Raw genomic sequence first — 19115 nt, 5'->3', positions numbered from 1 at the left:
CTGAATTTCTTAGTTATGTACTCCTCCTTCTCATAGCTCCATGGAATGCCTTTTCCTTTGCACTTAGTCTTCCGTGTGTTCACTTGGCATTTCATGTTGCTAAGAGGTTCCTGTAGAAAGCATGCAGAGCTTGGAGGGTGCACGTCCCTGGCAAACCTCAAAGTGATGCTCAGGTGAGGTCAGTGCAAAGTCCTGTGCCAAAGTACTCGCTGCCTCCTGGCCCAGGTGCTGTTGGGCTCTTGGCTACGGCCAGTCTTCTTCCATGAATGTCTTGGGAGAGTCAAAGGATGGGTGTGATGGAGATAGCTGTCCACCTAGATCCTAGTGCATTATGTGGCATGAAGTTGTCTAATCTGATTTCCAGCCCTGCATGGCCTGAAGCCTACAAGATCTTTTTTTAAACTTTTCAGGGTCAACAGCACCAGAGAAGGAATAAAGGAGGGTGTGAATTGCCAATTCATGCACGCAAAACTAATCCAGATAACAATTATCGGAGAGAGGGTGTTTGTTTTAAAATAGTGGCATTTAAAAATGTATCTAGGAAACACTTTTCAGCCAGTTTTAGGATTTTTTTGGGGAGTGGGAGAAAGGAACACTATAATTTTTTTAAAAGTCATTTTGATCCCAGGAGTCTTTAAGGAGAAGTGTGATGAGTCTGAATAGTATTAACAGATCAACAGATTGGTCAAGAAGGGCATAGAGGCTGTTTAGCCATTTATTATGATTTTTAAACTAACTATTTTAAAACAATTATTCTTTATTAGTATTTCACTGTTACCGGGCATGGGTTTAGAATTTAGCCAATGTTGTGGGGTAATTCTTTGATCTCTTATCTTTTTGTGTAATATGTAGTTGGTTGTAATAAAAAGATGCTACCTTGCTGAAGTTAACCACTTGCTAACTTTCATCCAAGATTATATTAGATCTAATTAAATTTGACATTGTCACAACAGGATCACACCACAAGTCATTCTGTGCCGTGAAATGACAAGAAGAGAAATTTTATAGTGAGGGTGCTCATTATGAACAGTGAGGAGCAGTTTGAAAGGGGGAATTACAGGATTGTAACTCACAATTTTGCATAGAGATTGCAATTCCTATATGATAAGAGTTAAGAGTCCCTCAGCCTGCTGTAATGTATATTTTTTGCTTGCTATCTCAGTTCCACTGTTGACACCCATGAAGGCTGTAATTTGGTTTTGGATTTGCACTGATGCTGCTGGGTACATGATGCTTCCCCCCCCCCCATTATCTTTATTTCCTTTTCCTTCTCACTGCTCAACCCCCACTTGGCTCTCAGCTCCCAATGGCTGGATTAAGAGTAAATCCTCAACTTCCTGAATTTTAAAATCCTTCTGTGATGAGCTCCAAACTAACTGGGATGTTTTATGATACTGGGCCATGGTTTCTGTTTTTAAAGACCATGTATTTACACTGGTCCTGGCAAAAGCCTCTGGTCACTTATATCAGTGTGTCCCAGCTGGCTGTGTAAAGGCAAGCAGCAACTTTATTTTGTGAACCTTGCTTTTATTAGGGCTTCTTCAGTATTTGTTGTTTTCTCCTGATGGTTCAGCTCTGATGACCAATTCATTATGAGAACTACTTTTCAATAAGAAAGAAAAAGCAGTTGTGGTTTTAGAGAAAAGTTACAGATTTGACTGGGATGCAATTTTAAAGCTCAGAAGCTTGTCAGTGAAGAGAGTAAAAAAACCAACTCTGAAAATTGGTCTCAAGAATTTGCCCTTTCTTGGTCTAACTGTAAATATAAATAAAACTGTAAACATAAAAAGGAGAGTAAGTTTTTGAGGGGAACCCAATACAAGCTATAGCTTTTGCTCAACTAAAGCATTATAAACCCAGGTTTGTTCTATGGAAATCAGGCAGAGTAGTTTTCAGAGTGACAAAACCAAGGTGTCCTGGGGCTATGAGCTATACAGTTCTGTGGAGGCAGGGAAAAGCTGACTCAATGCCTTAGTGTTCAAACCATACACAAAATAGTCCCATCTTATTTGTCTTCCCTTGCTGGAGGGAGATCCAGAAGAGGAATGCCATGCTGTTGCTCAGTTTGTTTTACAGTATTTACATGTCTGTCTTGTAAAGACATGCTTGTGTCTGGAGGGCTGGGCCAAGGCTATCCTTCAGGGAGTACACAAACCTGAAGATGTCTCCCTTAAAAGTAGCAACACCACAAATCAAATGTGGTGATGGCAGATAAAACTTTTCCAAGAGAGTTTAGTAACAAGGCATAAAACCTGGACACTGCCATTGGCAGCAGTCATGTGCTGCAAGATGTGACTATTCCTTGCAAACCTCCCAGCTTTTAAAAGTTTATGACAGCTTTAGTCATTTTGTAGTCCTTTCTGCTACTGCTCTCTGCTATGTTATTAGAGTTTAGAAGCTAAGAAAAGGCAACCAAGAGTGTCACTGTTTTGTAAAACAGAATATAGTATAATCTTTGCTTTTGAATTATTCTTTTACTTACTGTGTTTCCTGTAAGTTGCATGTGATGGCATTTCAAATTGAATTTAGGGAAATAGAACGTTTTTCCTCCACCCCCTCATTAGAGAAAATCATCTGCATAGTTTGATGACCTATTTTCTTTTATTCAGGAACTTGTGAGAAATTCTGCCTTGCCTGAGTACTCAGAAAGACTCTGAAAAAAAGTCTAGTTTTTGAGATCATAGCTTTCTTTGTGTAAAGTCCTACTTAGTTTGTGGATTAGTCACCCAAGTAACCTAATCCATATGCTAAAGTTCTCATATAATTGAGGAAATACTAAGTAGATGAGCTGATATTTTTTAACTGCCCTTAGTTTCTCACCTTGCATTTTTATTAAATGCAGTACCCAAAGTAGTGATTTAACCCTTTTGCATGTGTTTTTTAAATGCCCACATAATTTTAAACCTGTTGGTGCTAACCACTACGCCCCTCACATATGTCTGATTTTGAGTGGTGGTCGTTGGGAGTTTCTGCATGTAGTGGACTGCTTGAGAACTTCGTTATTAATAGAAGTTTAAACCTTCTATTAGTGTGCAATAGGCCTGGGAAAATTTGCAACACACATAATGACATCACTAGGAATTTTTATTCTAATACAAAGCAGTTTATTCTGAACACGGAGATATTTCAGAATGTGATCAGAAGTCCTCTGCAGCTCCTGATTTGTGTTTAGAAGTTCAGAATTTCTCATATTGCTTTTTTAATTCTGTTAATCTAAGGACTAGAGCTGATAGCTGCCTTCCACATGTAAGCATAAGGCTACAGTGACCTGAATTTTAAATATTTGCTTTTTTTTTAACCAAGAATAACGGAGTTGATTGGATACCATCCAGAGGAGTTGCTGGGTCGTTCAGCTTACGAGTTCTACCATGCCTTGGACTCAGAGAGTATGACCAAGAGTCATCAGAACTGTAAGTCGCATTCTTATTTTTCTTCATAGTTTGCATGTAAAGCATAATTTGTGGGTACCTCAATAAGTAGCTGAAAATAAAAATCCTCTTTGTGTGCAGATATTGTCCCCGAACAGTATTTATACTTTGCTAGAAAGCTTACAGGTTACTGTGCTTGCCTACCTGAAATCTTCTGCTGATCTTTCCAGAGGCTCTATTTTTTGGCATAATTAAAACTAAACTTGGATGTTAGAGAGGAGAACCACTGTCTCTCTAAGGTATAATGCAAGGTTCAGCTGAAAATTTGAAAAGCTGAGTTAGGCAGTACTAGCCTGGTGAGAAGTGCATTTACCGATGGCTAGGAGAATGGGGATTGTTCAGCCTGGAAAAGAGAAGGCTTTGGGGTAACCTAATTGTGGCCTTCCAGTACCTAAAGGGAGCCTACAAGATAGAGAGGGAATTTTTGCAAGAGCATATAGTGAGACAGGACAAGGGGGAATGGCTTCAGATTGAAAGAGAGTAGGTTTAGATTAGATCTTAGGAAGAAATTCTTTACTGGGAGGGTGATGAGGCACTGGAACAGGTTTTCCAGAGAAGTTGTGACTGCCCCATCCCTAGAATTGTTCGAGGCCAGGTTGGATGGAGCTCTGAGCAACCTTGTCTAATGGAAAACCCCCATGTCAGGGGACTGGAACTAGTTGATCTTTAAGGCCCTTTCCAACCCAAGCTTTTCTGTGATTATCCTTTTGATGTGCCATTGGACTCAGCAGAAAGAGCAGCTATAAAGGGAAATAGGAAGAGCTTACTGCAGTGTATTTTTGAATGTCTGTCTTTTGCTACCAAATAATAACTGTCTTTCCCATCCAAACCAGATGTGCAAGAAGCCTTTCCAAAAGTGATATTCATTATACAAATAATATCTACAGCTGGGAACAACATCTTCTTGTTATTCTTATGCCTATATGAACTGCCAGTTTTAGCTGTTCTTAATGTAAAGTACCTGATTTACTCTGGGAGCAGAGATCAGATCCAAGATCTGCTTCCTCTCTTCAGCAGGCCATATAGTTATACTTCCCCTCTCTATCACATAAGGTGTCTTAATAATGGATTTAAACCTTCAGTCTCTGTCCAGTTGGTGCTTTGGCTTGAGACAGTGTGGTGCACTAATGTACAAATGACATTTCCTTGGCTGTTACGGCCCTGACCCAGTGTATTGGAGAGTTCTCAGCAACACATCACTAAAACCTCTGCTGCTGCTCTTTTTATAGACACAAAGCAAAGCTGCTAGACTGCAATCTACAAACTCAAACCCAACCCCCCACACACACCTTGTAGTTGCTATGATAAAGGTCTCTGTCCTCAGGAAAAAGCCCATGACTTAGGTCATGTCTGTAGGGAATTGCCCACCAAATAGATCTACAGAAATTATTTCTGTACTTCCCAGAGAAAAGGATCAGCAAAGAATAGCTGTCTGACCATAAGGAGAAAAGGGAATATGTGTTAACTCCAATGGCAAAGATTCAGGACAGTTTTAAGTTGAAATGTTTCTTGAAAGAATGTTTGGCAGTGATAAAAGTTATGTGCTGTAAAACAGTGTTGATACGAATCATCCTGTTTCCAGAGCTGCTTAAAAGAAAAAAATAAATCAACCCATACTTAGTGAAAGTTATCTGGGAATATATTTTTAATTGTTTCTTATGTAATATTTTACTGTTAACAGTGAAAAGGAATTAGTGATAATTATAGATAGGATGTTCATATCCTATGCGGAGCTATCGACAGTCATCCTGTGAAATTAGGGGGTGTGCTGCACTGGTGCTTTTGAATTGTTGAGTTGCATTTCTAAGAATGGACAACTCCACACAGGGAATAAAATGGGAACTGGCAATCCCACTGGCAACAGGAAAGAGGGGGAAAGTGAGCCCTTGTTGGTTATCTCTAGCTAGTCAATGAAATGGGAGCACTGAGTTGGGACTTGTCCATGTAAGGATCTCTGGAGAGTTTCTAGTACCCCCTGTGACCAGGCATTGATTGAGGTTGCTCCTCATGCTGGCAATTCAATTAAAGTCATGTAGTGCAGTGTATGTCTAGATAACATTTGTGCCTACTGAAAAGGGCCATGTCCTACAAACTTTTGCTGTAGGGCATGAGGACTGATCAAGAAGCAGAATGAAGGCAAGAGTAAGTCTTAGAAGGGTGTTAAGTCAGCAGAAGTGCTCAAGGCACTGTGTACTGCACAAGTTACAAATGTTTTAAGGTCAAACTGTTCCATAGTGTTTATGATAGCATAGGATCAGCATGGATTATCTTTTTACTGTTAGAAGCACAGGACCAAAGTCTGTGCTGTGATAAATATTGTTGCTCACAACATAACCATCAGTTTACATCACCAGCAAATTTGGCCCTTTTAGTTTTTCCAACATAAATACTTCCCATGTCTGCTGGGACCATCAGGCTTCTTACCAACTTGGAGAACAATCAAAAAGACTAAGTGACAGCAGACTGTGACTTCAGAAAACACACATAAGCCCTCCAAATAGGAAATGCCTAGGTTTCATTATGTGTGCCGTTGAGATGTTGTCTAACACACAGGGTTACCAAGCAGGTATACAGCTTATACAGACCTTACTTGTTCCTCCTCCAAGCATGTAGCTATGCAGAACTTATTAATTTTCCCTGGCCATATCCTTTTATACATGGAAATATCCACCTCAAAATTCATGTTCAACACACTTGCTTCTATTAAAAAGTAATTTTTATTAGAAGTATGCTATTGTAGATTATATGTATTCATGCAATAAAGCAGTCATCAATTCTGACAGTGCCAGCCAGCTAGTGTTGTAAAGACGCACAGGAAATAGAGGAAGGAGACTGAAGTTTGAAAAGAAAAACCTCAAGTGAGTCTTGCATAGAAGCAGAACTCCTTCCCTTTCCTTCCATCTAATTTAGTGATAAATCATGCTTGTTGCAGCTTTAGGTTAGTTTTTTTCTTGAGGTGAAATAACAACCTCATGTTCAAGCAAGCCACAATAGTGTTTGTGTTCATGGCTGGAAGTATAGTTGCATATACAGTACGAAAGTCTTAATTAGTCACTCTGGAATGGAAGACTAGAGTGCATTTGGCACCATTTAGCATACCCAGTTTTTCATGTTACACAAGCAAGATGAAAATTTCTGTCTTGTTACATAAATCTACACAACAGATTGACTGTAGAACTGTATTTTCCAATTCAGCAATTAATAATCTATAATTGTTTACACTAAGAGCTGGTCTTGTTGCCATTAAAGCCAGTGGGAATTTTGCTGCTGACTTCAGTGTGGAGCTAAGTGTCACCACCTGGGATCTGCGACTTGGTAGTACATAGCAGAAGTTCAACAAGCCTTCCAAATGAATCATGTTTTTGTGTTCTATTAAATTCATCCCTACCTTCCCCCTCTCTCCACACAAAGATAAGGAATATAATTGGAGATGTTGATTCAAATGTTACTAGTTCTGAAAAGATACAGGTAATGTATACTTCATAAAAAAATAAAGAAGTGAGAAGTTCACTCTGAAGGCAGATCCTTAAATGTAGCATTGATAACAAAGTCAGCAGTTACAAGTGTATTAGTAATTTATGAGATTACCCCATGGAGGGATTCTGCTGTACTTTATTATATCAGAACATGACATGCTTTGAATAATAATAATAAAAAAGATTAAAGCAGTAAAAAGCTTCTTTGTAATGTAACAGGCGCCTACACTGTGACTCTTATTGATGAGCTGATGATTAGGAAGCAGTGTAATTATGTTTCACAAGCAGAGCAGAACAGTCCAGTCACTAAAACACTTTGAAATGAAAGCCTTTTGATTTTGTTCCACCAGAAGTATTTAATCAATAAAAGTAATGTTCTACTTTGTCTAAATAAATTAAATGAAGGATGATTAAATACTCCTAGGAAGAAAACAAACAAACCTCAGAAATAGAAGGATAAACACAGCAACAATTATCTGCAAAACAGTTGTTGCATTTCATAGGCCTGAATTTGTACATTTGTATGGTGGTGATGTAGGAGAGACTGACAATAAATAGCTTCTGTTAATGGCCATATTCACAAGGAATTTTTCTGTCCAAAGACTGCGGAATCAACCTGTCCTACTGAGTCAAATTGCATTATTTTTTGGGCATTAGTTTGATGGCATACTGATTTGGGGCATAAAAGCTGTTTAGAAGGAAAGGTTGCCAATGTGTGGTCAAAGGTTTGGTTCAGCCAGTTCCCACTTCTGCTGCTACTCAGCGTGACTATGTCTGCTTACAAGTACAAGCTCTTATTAGTATGAATATTGCTTGTGTATTCCAGCCCTAATTTTATTGCCATTGATTGTCAGTATTTTTCCTGAACTGACTACTTTGAATTACAACAGGCAGGACATCATAAAACTTTACATCTCAGAAGTCCAAAGCTCCATGCTGAAAACTCATTCTCTGCAAGTACTGCAAAATATTGGGAGGCGAGGGCAGCAGGACTGCAGATTTTACCCTTCAAACCTTTAAACAAAGCTTTAAACCTGAGTTGTACTATCATCAAAAAACATGTTGAGTTATATGAACATTATTTGATTTGGTCACATGGGTCTTGGTTCCTTCCAGGCTACTAATTCCAGGCTATTGCAGAGGAACAGCACAGTTCAAGCAGAAGAAGAAATACAGTAGTTTGATGGTTTTTTTCTAGACAAAACAGTCCCATTTAGTATTCTCAGTTTTGATACTTTTTTATGACTGATATTGCTACTTGAGCCTCTTAAGACCAATGCTGTGCTAATGACACCCTAATTTTATTTGTGGATTTGATATCTCCAGCTTCAAACTCTAAGGAATATAAAGAGAAACCATGAGATTTTTTATTTTTGGAGGGGTTTTGCCTTCTTTTTTTTTTTTAGTGAATACAGCTTTTAAATCATCTGACTCTTGTATTTCTCAAACACCTAAATAAGGAAACTATAAATAGTTTATCCTAAATAAATTCACTTTTCTACAGACAAAGTTGGGAGCCCAAACCAAGGCATTTCTAGAACAGGGACTCTCAAGAAACATTGTTAGCAGGCATTATTTTGGGGGAAATTGGGATATTATATTAAATTTTTAAAATCCCATGTTCTGATCTGAAGACTCAGACCATCTCAAGAAGCCAAACGCCAGAACTCAAATTTTCAATCTTCAGTGGAAACCTCAAATGAACGTCCTCTTTTATATTTAAAATGGCTGAGTTTTCCCAAAGTTAAGCAGCCTTGGTTACAAATGTCTCAGTGCAGTTCTGCATAACAAAAACACAGAAGTGGGTTTATTTAAAACAAACGTTACATGTTGTGTGTTCCTGTCCTGCTGCATTATTTATATCTCTGCCCCCTTTTCTCAGTATGTACAAAAGGTCAAGTAGTGACAGGCCAGTACCGTATGCTTGCCAAGCACGGTGGATACGTATGGCTGGAGACACAAGGAACCGTGATTTACAACACGCGGAACCTACAGCCCCAGTGCATCGTCTGCGTCAACTATGTGCTGAGGTAAGTTGTACAGGACAGAAAAAGACACATGTGGATTCATGTGCTGGAAGAAATGCAATATTTGGAGGAACTTTTGAAGGGTCTATTTATTCAGTGTTGTTATTCTGAATCAGTTTAGTCCTGTTTGTTCAGTCTTGTTTACTGATGTTAGACATCGATGAAAAATGTGGCATGCCTGTTCCCATACACACTGTTGAAATACACCACAGTCTTTCTCTTCTGCAGAGTGGCTGCTGTGCTCATACAAAGGAGTATAAAGTCTGCACTGAAGATTTTATTGTGTAACACAACTGCTAGATTGTTTTGTTTTTCTAATGCTGTGATCAAGAGATAAAATTAAGTAGCAGTTGTATCGTATGTTGCTAAGAGATGCTGTTTACTACCCCAAAAATCAGGACCAATCAAGAATTTTGCCTTCATTTGGCAAAACTCAAGTTTTTTTGGTCCCAGTTGTGGCCAAAATAGGAAATACTTATTTGAGTGATAGTCTGGGTCATTATAGCCTCGACTACATCCCTTTAAAAAGCAGAGCAACAAAGCCCTGAGTATTCCCACAGAAGTCCTGACCACACTCTCTGCGTCATCTGAGATGGCAGTGCTCGGCAACGCTGGAACCGTGCCTCGCCTGTCGAGAGCCTGGCATACATCTGAGAGGCCAAAATGGCTTGTAGAGCCCCAGCTTTAGAGAGTCTGTACTGCCTACGGTACCCGTATCTTTTATTTGTAGAGTACAAAGTGCCTAAAACCTATTTTCTTGTTAGTGAAATTGAGAAGAACGATGTTGTGTTCTCCATGGACCAAACAGAATCGCTCTTCAAGCCTCACCTGCTGACGATGAGCACTGCCTACGACAGCGGCATCCCTGGAACAGAGAAGAGTGACTTCTTGTTTACTAAGTTAAAAGAAGAACCAGAGGAACTTGCTCAGCTGGCACCAACACCTGGCGATGCCATTATTTCCCTGGATTTTGGTTAGTATTTGTATAAATTATTTTCGTACAACAAAGAACCACGTGTGAACCTACATTTAGAAACTTAATAGACAAGGTCTGTTTGCTGTTTGTACAAATTGGGAGTAATGGCTAAAAGAGCCCACGTGCTCACACCAGTGGAAAATTTCTGTGAATGAGAGCAGAATCAGGCTTTCTTGCTGACTAAACGACGTGCATTAAGTCTATGCCAAGTTATTGTCATGGCAACTAGGAGCAGTGTTTACTTTTAATGAATAGCTGCAGTTATATCATAACACTGCACAAGCTAAAAGCATTCATTAATATTATTAAAACTCCATCCAGGGACACAGAAGTTTGAGGAAGCCCCTGCCTTCACCAATGCTGTTTTGACACCAAACAAAGCATGGCCAGTGGAAGTGAAAAGCCACCCTGCTCAAGGTGAAACACTGACGATACCGTCCTTTACAATGCCTCAGATTGCACCTGGCAGCAGTACTCCTAGTGCAAGCAGCAACAGTAGCTGTTCCACGGTAAGAAGAGCTTTTAAAAAAAAAAAAGAAAGCATGTTATGTTTTGTATGCAAGTCCCATCTGTATACGCAGACAACATTTTCATGTTAGCAGTCCTGTCTCATTGCTTATTAACAAGGCCCAATGTATCTGTATCCTTCCTGTACTGCATATACCTTAAGGATCAATGACAAAACAATCAAACAGGAATTATATCCTGCCTTTACATTGCAGTCCTCATTGTCTCCCAACTGTCCCTCAGTAATTACTGCTACCTATAAAACAACTAATAGAAGAATATGCTACAACCTCTCAGGAAGTTAACCTTAAATAAGAAGCCAATGTAAAATTGTGTGGTCATGAGGAACATTGCTCCACACCATCCTCTTTCTGTTCGTTAACTAGAAAGTGTGATCTTTAGGGAGCTTACCCAACCCAGGCTTTTGAAAGCAGCTCCATGGAGTTCCCCACTGAAAGAATGAATTATTTCATGGCACTGCCCCCAAGAGCTGGAGCCACTCTTAGATGGCCTTTACAAGAGGGTGTCCAATCTTAAGAAAAGCATGGAGATACTGCTGAGCATCTCTCTCCTTGACAAAAATATTTAATATTGTACATTTCTTGTTCCTGGTCCGAGATGCCAAAAAACATTTAAACTAAGATGACAACTAGGTTCCTGTATTTGGCGCCTCTGTTTTGTACTGACAATCTTGTGTTGGAGAAAAGCATATGATAGAAGTGGACAGTTTGGGGTTTTGAGGATGCTAAACGCATATTCAGCCATTTGCTTTTGATAGGAAAGATCTGTTACTGAATAGTGTGGTATAAATGACGTGATGCTAAACCAATACCGTGGTTGTCTTGCTGCTTAAAACAAATTGTTATTTTCGTGCAGCCCAGCAGCCCAGAAGATTATTACAGTTCCGTGGATGAAGATCTTAAGATTGAGGTGATTGAAAAACTGTTTGCCATGGACACGGAATCAAAAAGTCAGTGCACCTCCCAGGTAAGGAACTATCTCTTCCAAAAGCCACAAAAATCAGTCCCCTGCTAGCAGACAGTACAGGTGCATATTGTATGTGCAGATATTGTGATACAATATGCAAACTGCATTTATACATACACACCAAATCTTTCTTGCACAACACTAACAAAACAATGCACTTTCAAAAACTGGAGTGTCAATTTCTGTCCCTAACTCTCTGAAGCACTAGGTTTGGAGTGTCACTGGTGGCACTGGTAAGAAGACAGGAGCACCAGAGAGCTTTCAGAATTTGGAGGCTTCTGTAGATTGGATGTGTGACATAAGAAGCAGCAATTTTTTTTTTTTAGTCTGTAGATTGGATGTGTGACATAAGAAGCAGCAATTTTTTTTTTAGTCCTGACTAATGACTAATGAGCAAACATCTTTTCTAGAACAAAAAATAAATAAACTAATTCTTGCAAAACAACTAAATGAGAGAGGAATGCCCCTTATAGCACACATCTCCTTTAACTACAAAACAGAAACTAATTTGAGATATATTCCTGTTTTACATCTTGGAGGTTTTCGGAGAGATTTGACAATTACTTGCACATAAAATAACATGGTTTCTATCTCCTGCATCCTAATCAGGGTGTAAGTGTAGAAATTCTCTCTATAAATAAATAAATCCACTATTATAACATTACATCAAGTGAGATAGTGAATAAAAGGTGTGGGCCTGATTCAGCTTATGTAACTTTAATTGAAATGCCTTTGTTAAGAGCTTATGCTTCTTTATAGTCAAGAGAAAGGAACAGGCACTACTAACTGGTAGCACAGACCTTGCACTTGTCTCCATCTATTAATCCTACAGAAGGTTCGAGGTGACTAGAGCCCAAATGGGGTTGTTGCTTCGATTTGCCAACACAATTTGCAGACTTAAATAGGCTGTAGTTCATGTTCTGAAGAAATTTCATCTAAGTCTGGACATAGAAACAGAAATTAAAGAAGAGAAAGAGTGGACAGATAGGAGGCAAGTGTGGATCAGGATCAAACTCAGTGCAAGACTTGACATGTGCAAACTTCAGTATTGTCAGATTCAGCATCTGTTTGCTCAGGTGTGTCCGACCACATCAGCAGCTTTGGTGGGGAAAATGAGTGTTAGAAAAGTGCCACAGGGGTCTTATGAGCTGACTGGTGGGCCAACATTGATTATCCTCTCTGTTCAACTTTGGTCAAATGCCAAGAGAAATGGATCTGGGTATGAGTAGTCCTCCAAAAGAAAAAAGAATACAGATTTAAGTGTGATAGTGTCCTTCCAGCTAAATTTTTTCCACTTTTGCATTTTTAGACACCTTTTTTCATGTGGCTGGATTATGAGAAAGCTGTGTTTTCTATTGTAGCATAAAAAAGCCTGAGGTTGAACTACATGCCACATGTTGTAGAGTCTTGGCAGACAAGTTATTCAAAGCTTAGTGTGATCTACTTCAGATCACACTGATGTTGCAGGCTGTATGCAAGCTGCTTTACTAAATACTGCTCCTCTGGGAGGGTTTTTTCCTTCAGTTTGTTGTCTTAATTTTGCTGAAGATGATATGACGAACATGTACACTAGCATAGAAATAAGACATCTTTAAACAGGAGTTGGCCAGTTTCATGTAGGTAAATTTTGCATATGGTGATTTTTCAGCTTAACATCTATTAGTATTTCATATCACACTAAGTGCCACAACTATTGTTAACTTAGAGTTTCTTTATGAACTTACTTTATCTTTGCACAGACTGACTTCAATGAACTGGACCTTGAAACCTTGGCTCCTTACATTCCTATGGATGGAGAAGATTTCCAGCTCAGTCCAATCTGCCAAGAGGAACGTCCTCTCTCTGAAAGTGCACAAAATACCCAGCAGAGTTTAAGTAGCATGAGTACCATCTTCCAACCCGTTGCACCTACTTCACAGAATCAGTTCCTCCCAGAGAAATATTGCCCACAGATATCAAATGAAAAAATTAACCCTGGTGGTCATGGGTCCCTGTCATCGGTGTTCTTCAACAATATGAGTAGGTCATCACTGCCACCATATCATGACCAAGCCAGCACTCCTCTGTCTTCGATGGGAGGAAGACCGAACACCCAGTGGCCGCCTGATCCCCCATTAGAATATGTTCCTGCTAAATGGAGACTCATGGATAAATACTCAGGACCCCTATCAAATTCCCCCTCAGGGCCACCACTACACTCTCCAAGGGTGCCCATATATAAAAAAAGGTAAGTGCTTTTGTAGTATAACTATGTATTTTACTCAGAAAATATTTTGGGCGATGAAAAGGGTTGTAATCTTGAAAAACTCTTTTTCTCAATTCAGCTGGAACAATTTTGTTGTGATAGGCATCAGACTATATCTCTGGGGAAATTAATGTGGTGCTCTCCTAGTGGCAGTGAGTCTGGTAGAAGCTGAAGTGGGCAAATTTTTCATTGCCTGTAAGGATATGTGAATGGATTTCCTGCTGATCAGTTTAAAATTACACTATTAATTTTGCAAAGCACACTTGACATACTCAAAAGACTTACTGGTGCAGCAATAAGCAGGGACCTGTGCATATTTTCTCACCTTGCATATATTTTCTTCACAACAAAAAATGGGGAAGAGGGAGGGATGAGAGCACATTATTGTTGACATATGTAAATACTACAGCTAAGATTTAAAATTACAGGCTCTTTTTCTACAACGCTTCATCACCTTGTTTGCTTTATTACACATGTAAACAGTATGTGCTGAGATGTAGATCAGAGGCTACAGTCCTAGAAGTTGCCTTTCATAGCTAAACATTTCTCTGTAGCTCTTGGGTCTTCAGTGTTGGTCACACTGAAATGTTCAGAAAGTACATAAAATAGTAATGGTCATTTTAAAATCTGAAGCTGTGCAGTTTGCTTTTTGGGATTTCTTGTGGGCAGAAATACCAGTGTCTGAATATGCATCTGGAAAGAGAGGGTTTGTCCCTAGTTAGCAACTTGTGTGTTCATACTTAGTATGCAAAGCAAGGGGACAGACATGGGTCTCAAATCCTTTTCTTAAAAATCACATGACTTTCTTTTCCACAGCATTTCTGTGTCTGCTTGGAGATCCCTAGAGGCTGTTTATCCTAAACTTTCATTAGTCTTTGATCCGAAGCGTCGAAAGTCTCCAAAGATTGTGGGGTGACTAATAAAAGGAAATAAAAAACATTTTACGTTTGAGATCTGTCTACTGGCAAGTCTCAGACACACCTTAAATGTCTTTAAATGAAAGAAGAATCTGTATAAATGAACCAGATGATTGAGATTTGCTTCCCTGTGCACTCATGGATATCTCCTCTCCACAGGCCCCTGGATGCTTTTGTACAACGAGGTATAGATATAAACCCAGCAAGAATTGCTCTGTCTAACAGTTTGAAACTGAAACGACAACTGGATTATGAAGAACAAGCATTGCAACAGCTGAGTGGGGTAATCATAAGAAATGCACCCCCTTCACAACTTAGGACTCCCCATGGTTATCAGTGTAATTGTTTGGTTTGCTTTCCTTCACATTCTAGGGAGATCCATCTGTCATTAACCCATCTCACCTAATGTGGAAGAGAATGAAATTTCTCAAAGGGGAAAACTGTTCCTTGGTTACAGAAAAGAAATCTCTCAGCACAAGTGTTCTTACTGGTAAGACAAAGTGGTTTTGCAACATTATGTATTGAAGCACAATTTTAAGACAGGTTGAATAGATACAAAAGCTCTTTCAAAAGGAAATGTAAATAAGCTCTGTAAATATTACAGTAAACTAAAATTAAAGATCAGGTTGTATCACTAAGAGCTGAACAATTTAAGGTACGTTTGATAAATACCAGGTAGTTGGTTTCATGTATGTTCACACTCTTGCTTTGGAGATAATGGAAATCAGCGTAATGGAGCTGGGTTTACCTCCTGCTGATACTGTTTTTCTACAACGTTGTGTTTCCTTACACATGCATATCTTGTGTGCAATACTACTGCTAGAGCTAGTGCTCTTTCTGGACTTCCTTTTTGACAAGATGCAGATTTGCTTACGCTGTGACACCATCACTCTGAAGATCATTTTGCTTTGGATTAGTATTGTCTACTGTAATTATTACAATGGCTTCATTTAATTTTTTTACTATTATTTAAATACCAGATGAATTTGTCTGTAACTCAAGAGGTCTGAGCCAACCAATGAATCAACTGCAACTGCAGCAGCGGCATCAACCCACCTGTGGCAGTCCGGGTGAGAATCTGAAAGCAGGAGCATATCCCCCTCTGTTTTACAGTTCCCATTGTCCGGACTACAGTGTCCAGCCAGCTCATAAAGCATCAGGTAAGAGCTGTCAAATACAGAAATTGGAAAGTGTTGGTATTTAGTTCCAATACTGATTCCATGAAAAGAAAACATATTAAAAAATATAGAGGAGGATGATAAACTAAGATCCAAATATGTACTGCTTCATAACATGAAAAATTAGTTCTGTGGTTTAGAGTGATACTTTAATGTTAACATTTGTAATACATAAGGAAAAGTATTTTCACCCTTCCTTTCAATTAAACTTAATACCTTGGAGGTCCTGTCATCCTCCATCCATACTCTTGTCTTGTGATGGAATTGTTTACATCATACTAAACAACTTCACTACAGCATTAACATGGAAGGTTTATAGGTTAGAATCTTAACATGTGCCTTCTAAAAGTTGAAATAAGTAATTAAAGGGGACGTGTATACATTCCTTTTAATACATAAAGTGAGTGGATGTCAATTTAGAAACAGTGTTGTTTTCTACAGCTTTCCTCATGTACACTAATATAATTTTTCTTGGAACAATCTAAATTTGGGGGTAGAGATGTGACACACAGCAGTTTAAGTCAGAATGGTGCATAGGTTTACTCTGACATATTGACATAAAATTGACCAAAATAAAATCATTACTGATATAAACAGAAGGGGAGGAAGGAACAAGTGCTCTTTCTGGTCTCAGCACCATGACTTACTTCACTGATCTGTTCCAGGTATGACCAGTCGTCTGCTGGGGCCCTCCTTTGAACCCTACTTGCTGCCTGAGTTGACAAGATATGACTGTGAGGTGAATGTCCCTGTTTTGGGTAGCTCTACGCTTCTGCAGGGCAGTGAACTGCTCAGAGCACTGGACCAGGCAACCTGAGCGGCCTGCAATATTCTGTGGCCTATACTGTTCAAAACAGCTTCAGTTTTTAAATATATTTTTGCAAGTAGACAATTTCTAATACCAATACACTTTTACAGGATTTTACTTAGATATTGAATCTGTCCACATTACCAAATAGTGGCCTTTTGAAGTTACTCACTTTATTATTCATATTAAAGAAATACATCTACTGTATTTTCTCTATTGCAATTAAAGTTGTGTTTAGAGAATTTGATTACCCTCCCCTTATCTCATTACCTGTAATTTATATTCTGAAATTTTTTTTCAAATTTCATGCTAATAAAAAGCTGTGGTATAAATGCTTCATCATGTGATACTTTGGCTGCAGTACTGCAAAGATTTACTTTTATTGCCAAAGATGAATGAAACAAATTTGATCTCCAACCACAGTTTTTTGTTGATCTGCCAAATTAAAATCCTTTGAGTCTTTTTGTTTTCCAGCATTTATTTTATTGTAACTTTAATAACTTTTGAAAAAGCATACTAAGGAAAAATCCCAGCCTTCTGCTTCCCACCCCTTCCCTTCATTTTTATACACTTTGTTGGAAGAAATGTGAATGGTGAAATGCAATGTTTGTGGGTATCTGTGAAAGTTGCACGTTGTAAGCTTTTTTTCCTCAGAAGCAAACCACATTCTCAGCTGCCTTAACCTGGCTTAGCTCTATAGCCAAGGGAGTCCTACAGCTTTGCCCCAGTGGAGGATTTAGACCTGTGTTTTCATTTGTGTTGAAGTTTCTGGTTTTGTTCTCTGTTTTTGCCTTTATTTTTTACACAAAACAGATTTTTTGTTTAATTATTATTTCTCTCTGGGTCAGTTGTTAATCATCTCTTGGTACTTTTGCTATATCTATGATACAACAACTTTAAGAGCTGTTTCTGCTAGAAACTAGTAGTATTTGTTATGATGTTGCTGATATTTCAGGAATCGGAGCAGCGGCCAGTACTAACACCTCTGATTAATGTTACCCTTTTTCACTTTATAAGCTAGCTAGCAATATAATTGCAATATCAAATCATTAAAACTAAAAGTAGTATTTCCCAGTGTATTAGGCTAACTCAGTTATAAGTAGACAAGAAGAATTAAGGATTTTGTAGTGAGATGAATGGCCAGCAGCGAGGTCTCTTATTTTTACTTGCCTTAGATTAATCAGTAGCTAAAAAGTCATTAAAAGGCAGCCAGACATTTTCAGAGCTCCTTTCCAACTATCATTAATTGTCATGCACATATTTGAAAAATAAGGCTTTGAATGTTTTCAAAGACAAAGGGGTTTGAAAATTGAAATTACAACATATCTAACCGGCAAATTACAGTAAAAGGCAGGTGAGCAGTTCTGACTTTAAAATACATAGACCTAGATCTGTGTTGGTATATATCATCTTCTTTCCTCCACTGGTATGAATCACTGTAGCTTAATTGAAGAAAATGAACAGTGGCAATGTACTATAACTAAAAATCTGGCCCAGAAACTTAGAACAAAAATATATTTTTTGAGATTTCTGATTCTGCTGAAGCTTGGTGTATAAAATTGCTTTATATCATGCACTGACACTTGCAGAGAGAGAGAGCCTTGGGTTCATAGAGCACTTCAGAGTTTGCTGTGTTAAGCGAGTCTTAACCACACACACTTAGAAAAGCTGAAGACCTTTTGTTATTGGTACATAATGTAAAAAAAATATAGTCCCTATTATAGGCAATCTTTCAAGAGTTTATTACCAAAAACAGTCTACTCTTAAAGTGAAGTTATTACTGTGTGGAAAAAACATATTGTAAACTTCAACATCTGATGAAAATCGGCAAGCCAGATTTGACAAATTTGCAGTGGCACCGACTTAAGTCTTCAAGGATTAAAGACACTTGAATACTGCTCTTCTGTTTCTTATTTGTGTAGTTTCAGCATTAAAAATGTTATACCCTAACAGTTTACTAAAACACTCTGAAAAAAATATTCCATGTCTTAATATTAATCATACTTTTTATCATAATTATTTCATAATCTATATTGCTGAATTCTTATTGACAATATTGTAACTGTATGGGAACTTTAACTTGATAAGGAAATGTATTTTGACACTGATACCTTATTAAAGTATACTGATCCTAAATTCTTTGTGACTCATTTGCTATGAATTTGTTATTTGTTGTATCATTGTAAAACAAAAGTATTTATTAAATTATTTATAGAAAATAAAGGTTTGCATTGATCTTTGAAGAATGAAAGAACAATCAAATGTTACCCATATTTGAGAGCTGGGAAGTAGCCTGCTAAAGGTCCATACTGTCAACTGCTTTGTAGCGTTTACCCATCTTTCCTCAAATGAAGAATTAATGCCCTCAGACCACTGCCCTTCTGAAACATGACCTGTGGTTCAGACTGCTGCTTCCATTTAAAAACTGTGTGTTTCTGTTTGAGGAGCTGAGGGTGCCTGTTGTAGTGCTACCCTTAAAAAACAAGTAAGCCAACCAAATGACAGTTTAGAGGCAGAATTGCCCCAGTTCCCCACTTCAGTTTTGGTGGAGTAACAGAAGCCATCA

General features: G+C 38.4%; 1 protein-coding gene across 2 annotated transcripts in view; it reads left to right on the top strand.

The window, feature by feature from the left end:
- The window catches only part of EPAS1 (endothelial PAS domain protein 1), a 78480-nt gene extending 59737 nt beyond the window's left edge, over positions 1-18743 (top strand). For both annotated transcript variants that reach the window (XM_027682019.1, XM_027682018.1), the window contains exons 7-16: positions 3304-3410; positions 8787-8934; positions 9696-9904; positions 10229-10416; positions 11291-11401; positions 13141-13628; positions 14723-14846; positions 14936-15053; positions 15544-15723; positions 16407-18743. In XM_027682019.1, coding sequence (XP_027537820.1) covers positions 3304-3410; positions 8787-8934; positions 9696-9904; positions 10229-10416; positions 11291-11401; positions 13141-13628; positions 14723-14846; positions 14936-15053; positions 15544-15723; positions 16407-16558 — 1825 coding nt within the window. In that variant the 3' untranslated portion in view covers positions 16559-18743. The remainder of the gene's footprint in view (positions 1-3303; positions 3411-8786; positions 8935-9695; positions 9905-10228; positions 10417-11290; positions 11402-13140; positions 13629-14722; positions 14847-14935; positions 15054-15543; positions 15724-16406) is intronic.
- Positions 18744-19115: the final 372 nt, after the last annotated feature.

This window comes from Neopelma chrysocephalum, unplaced genomic scaffold (genome assembly GCF_003984885.1).
Source record: "Neopelma chrysocephalum unplaced genomic scaffold, ASM398488v2 Primary Assembly neopelma1_61b, whole genome shotgun sequence".
Lineage (NCBI taxonomy): Eukaryota > Metazoa > Chordata > Aves > Passeriformes > Pipridae > Neopelma > Neopelma chrysocephalum.
The sequence above is the reverse complement of the archived record's forward strand: the minus strand, read 5'-3'. Positions and strand labels throughout refer to the sequence as shown.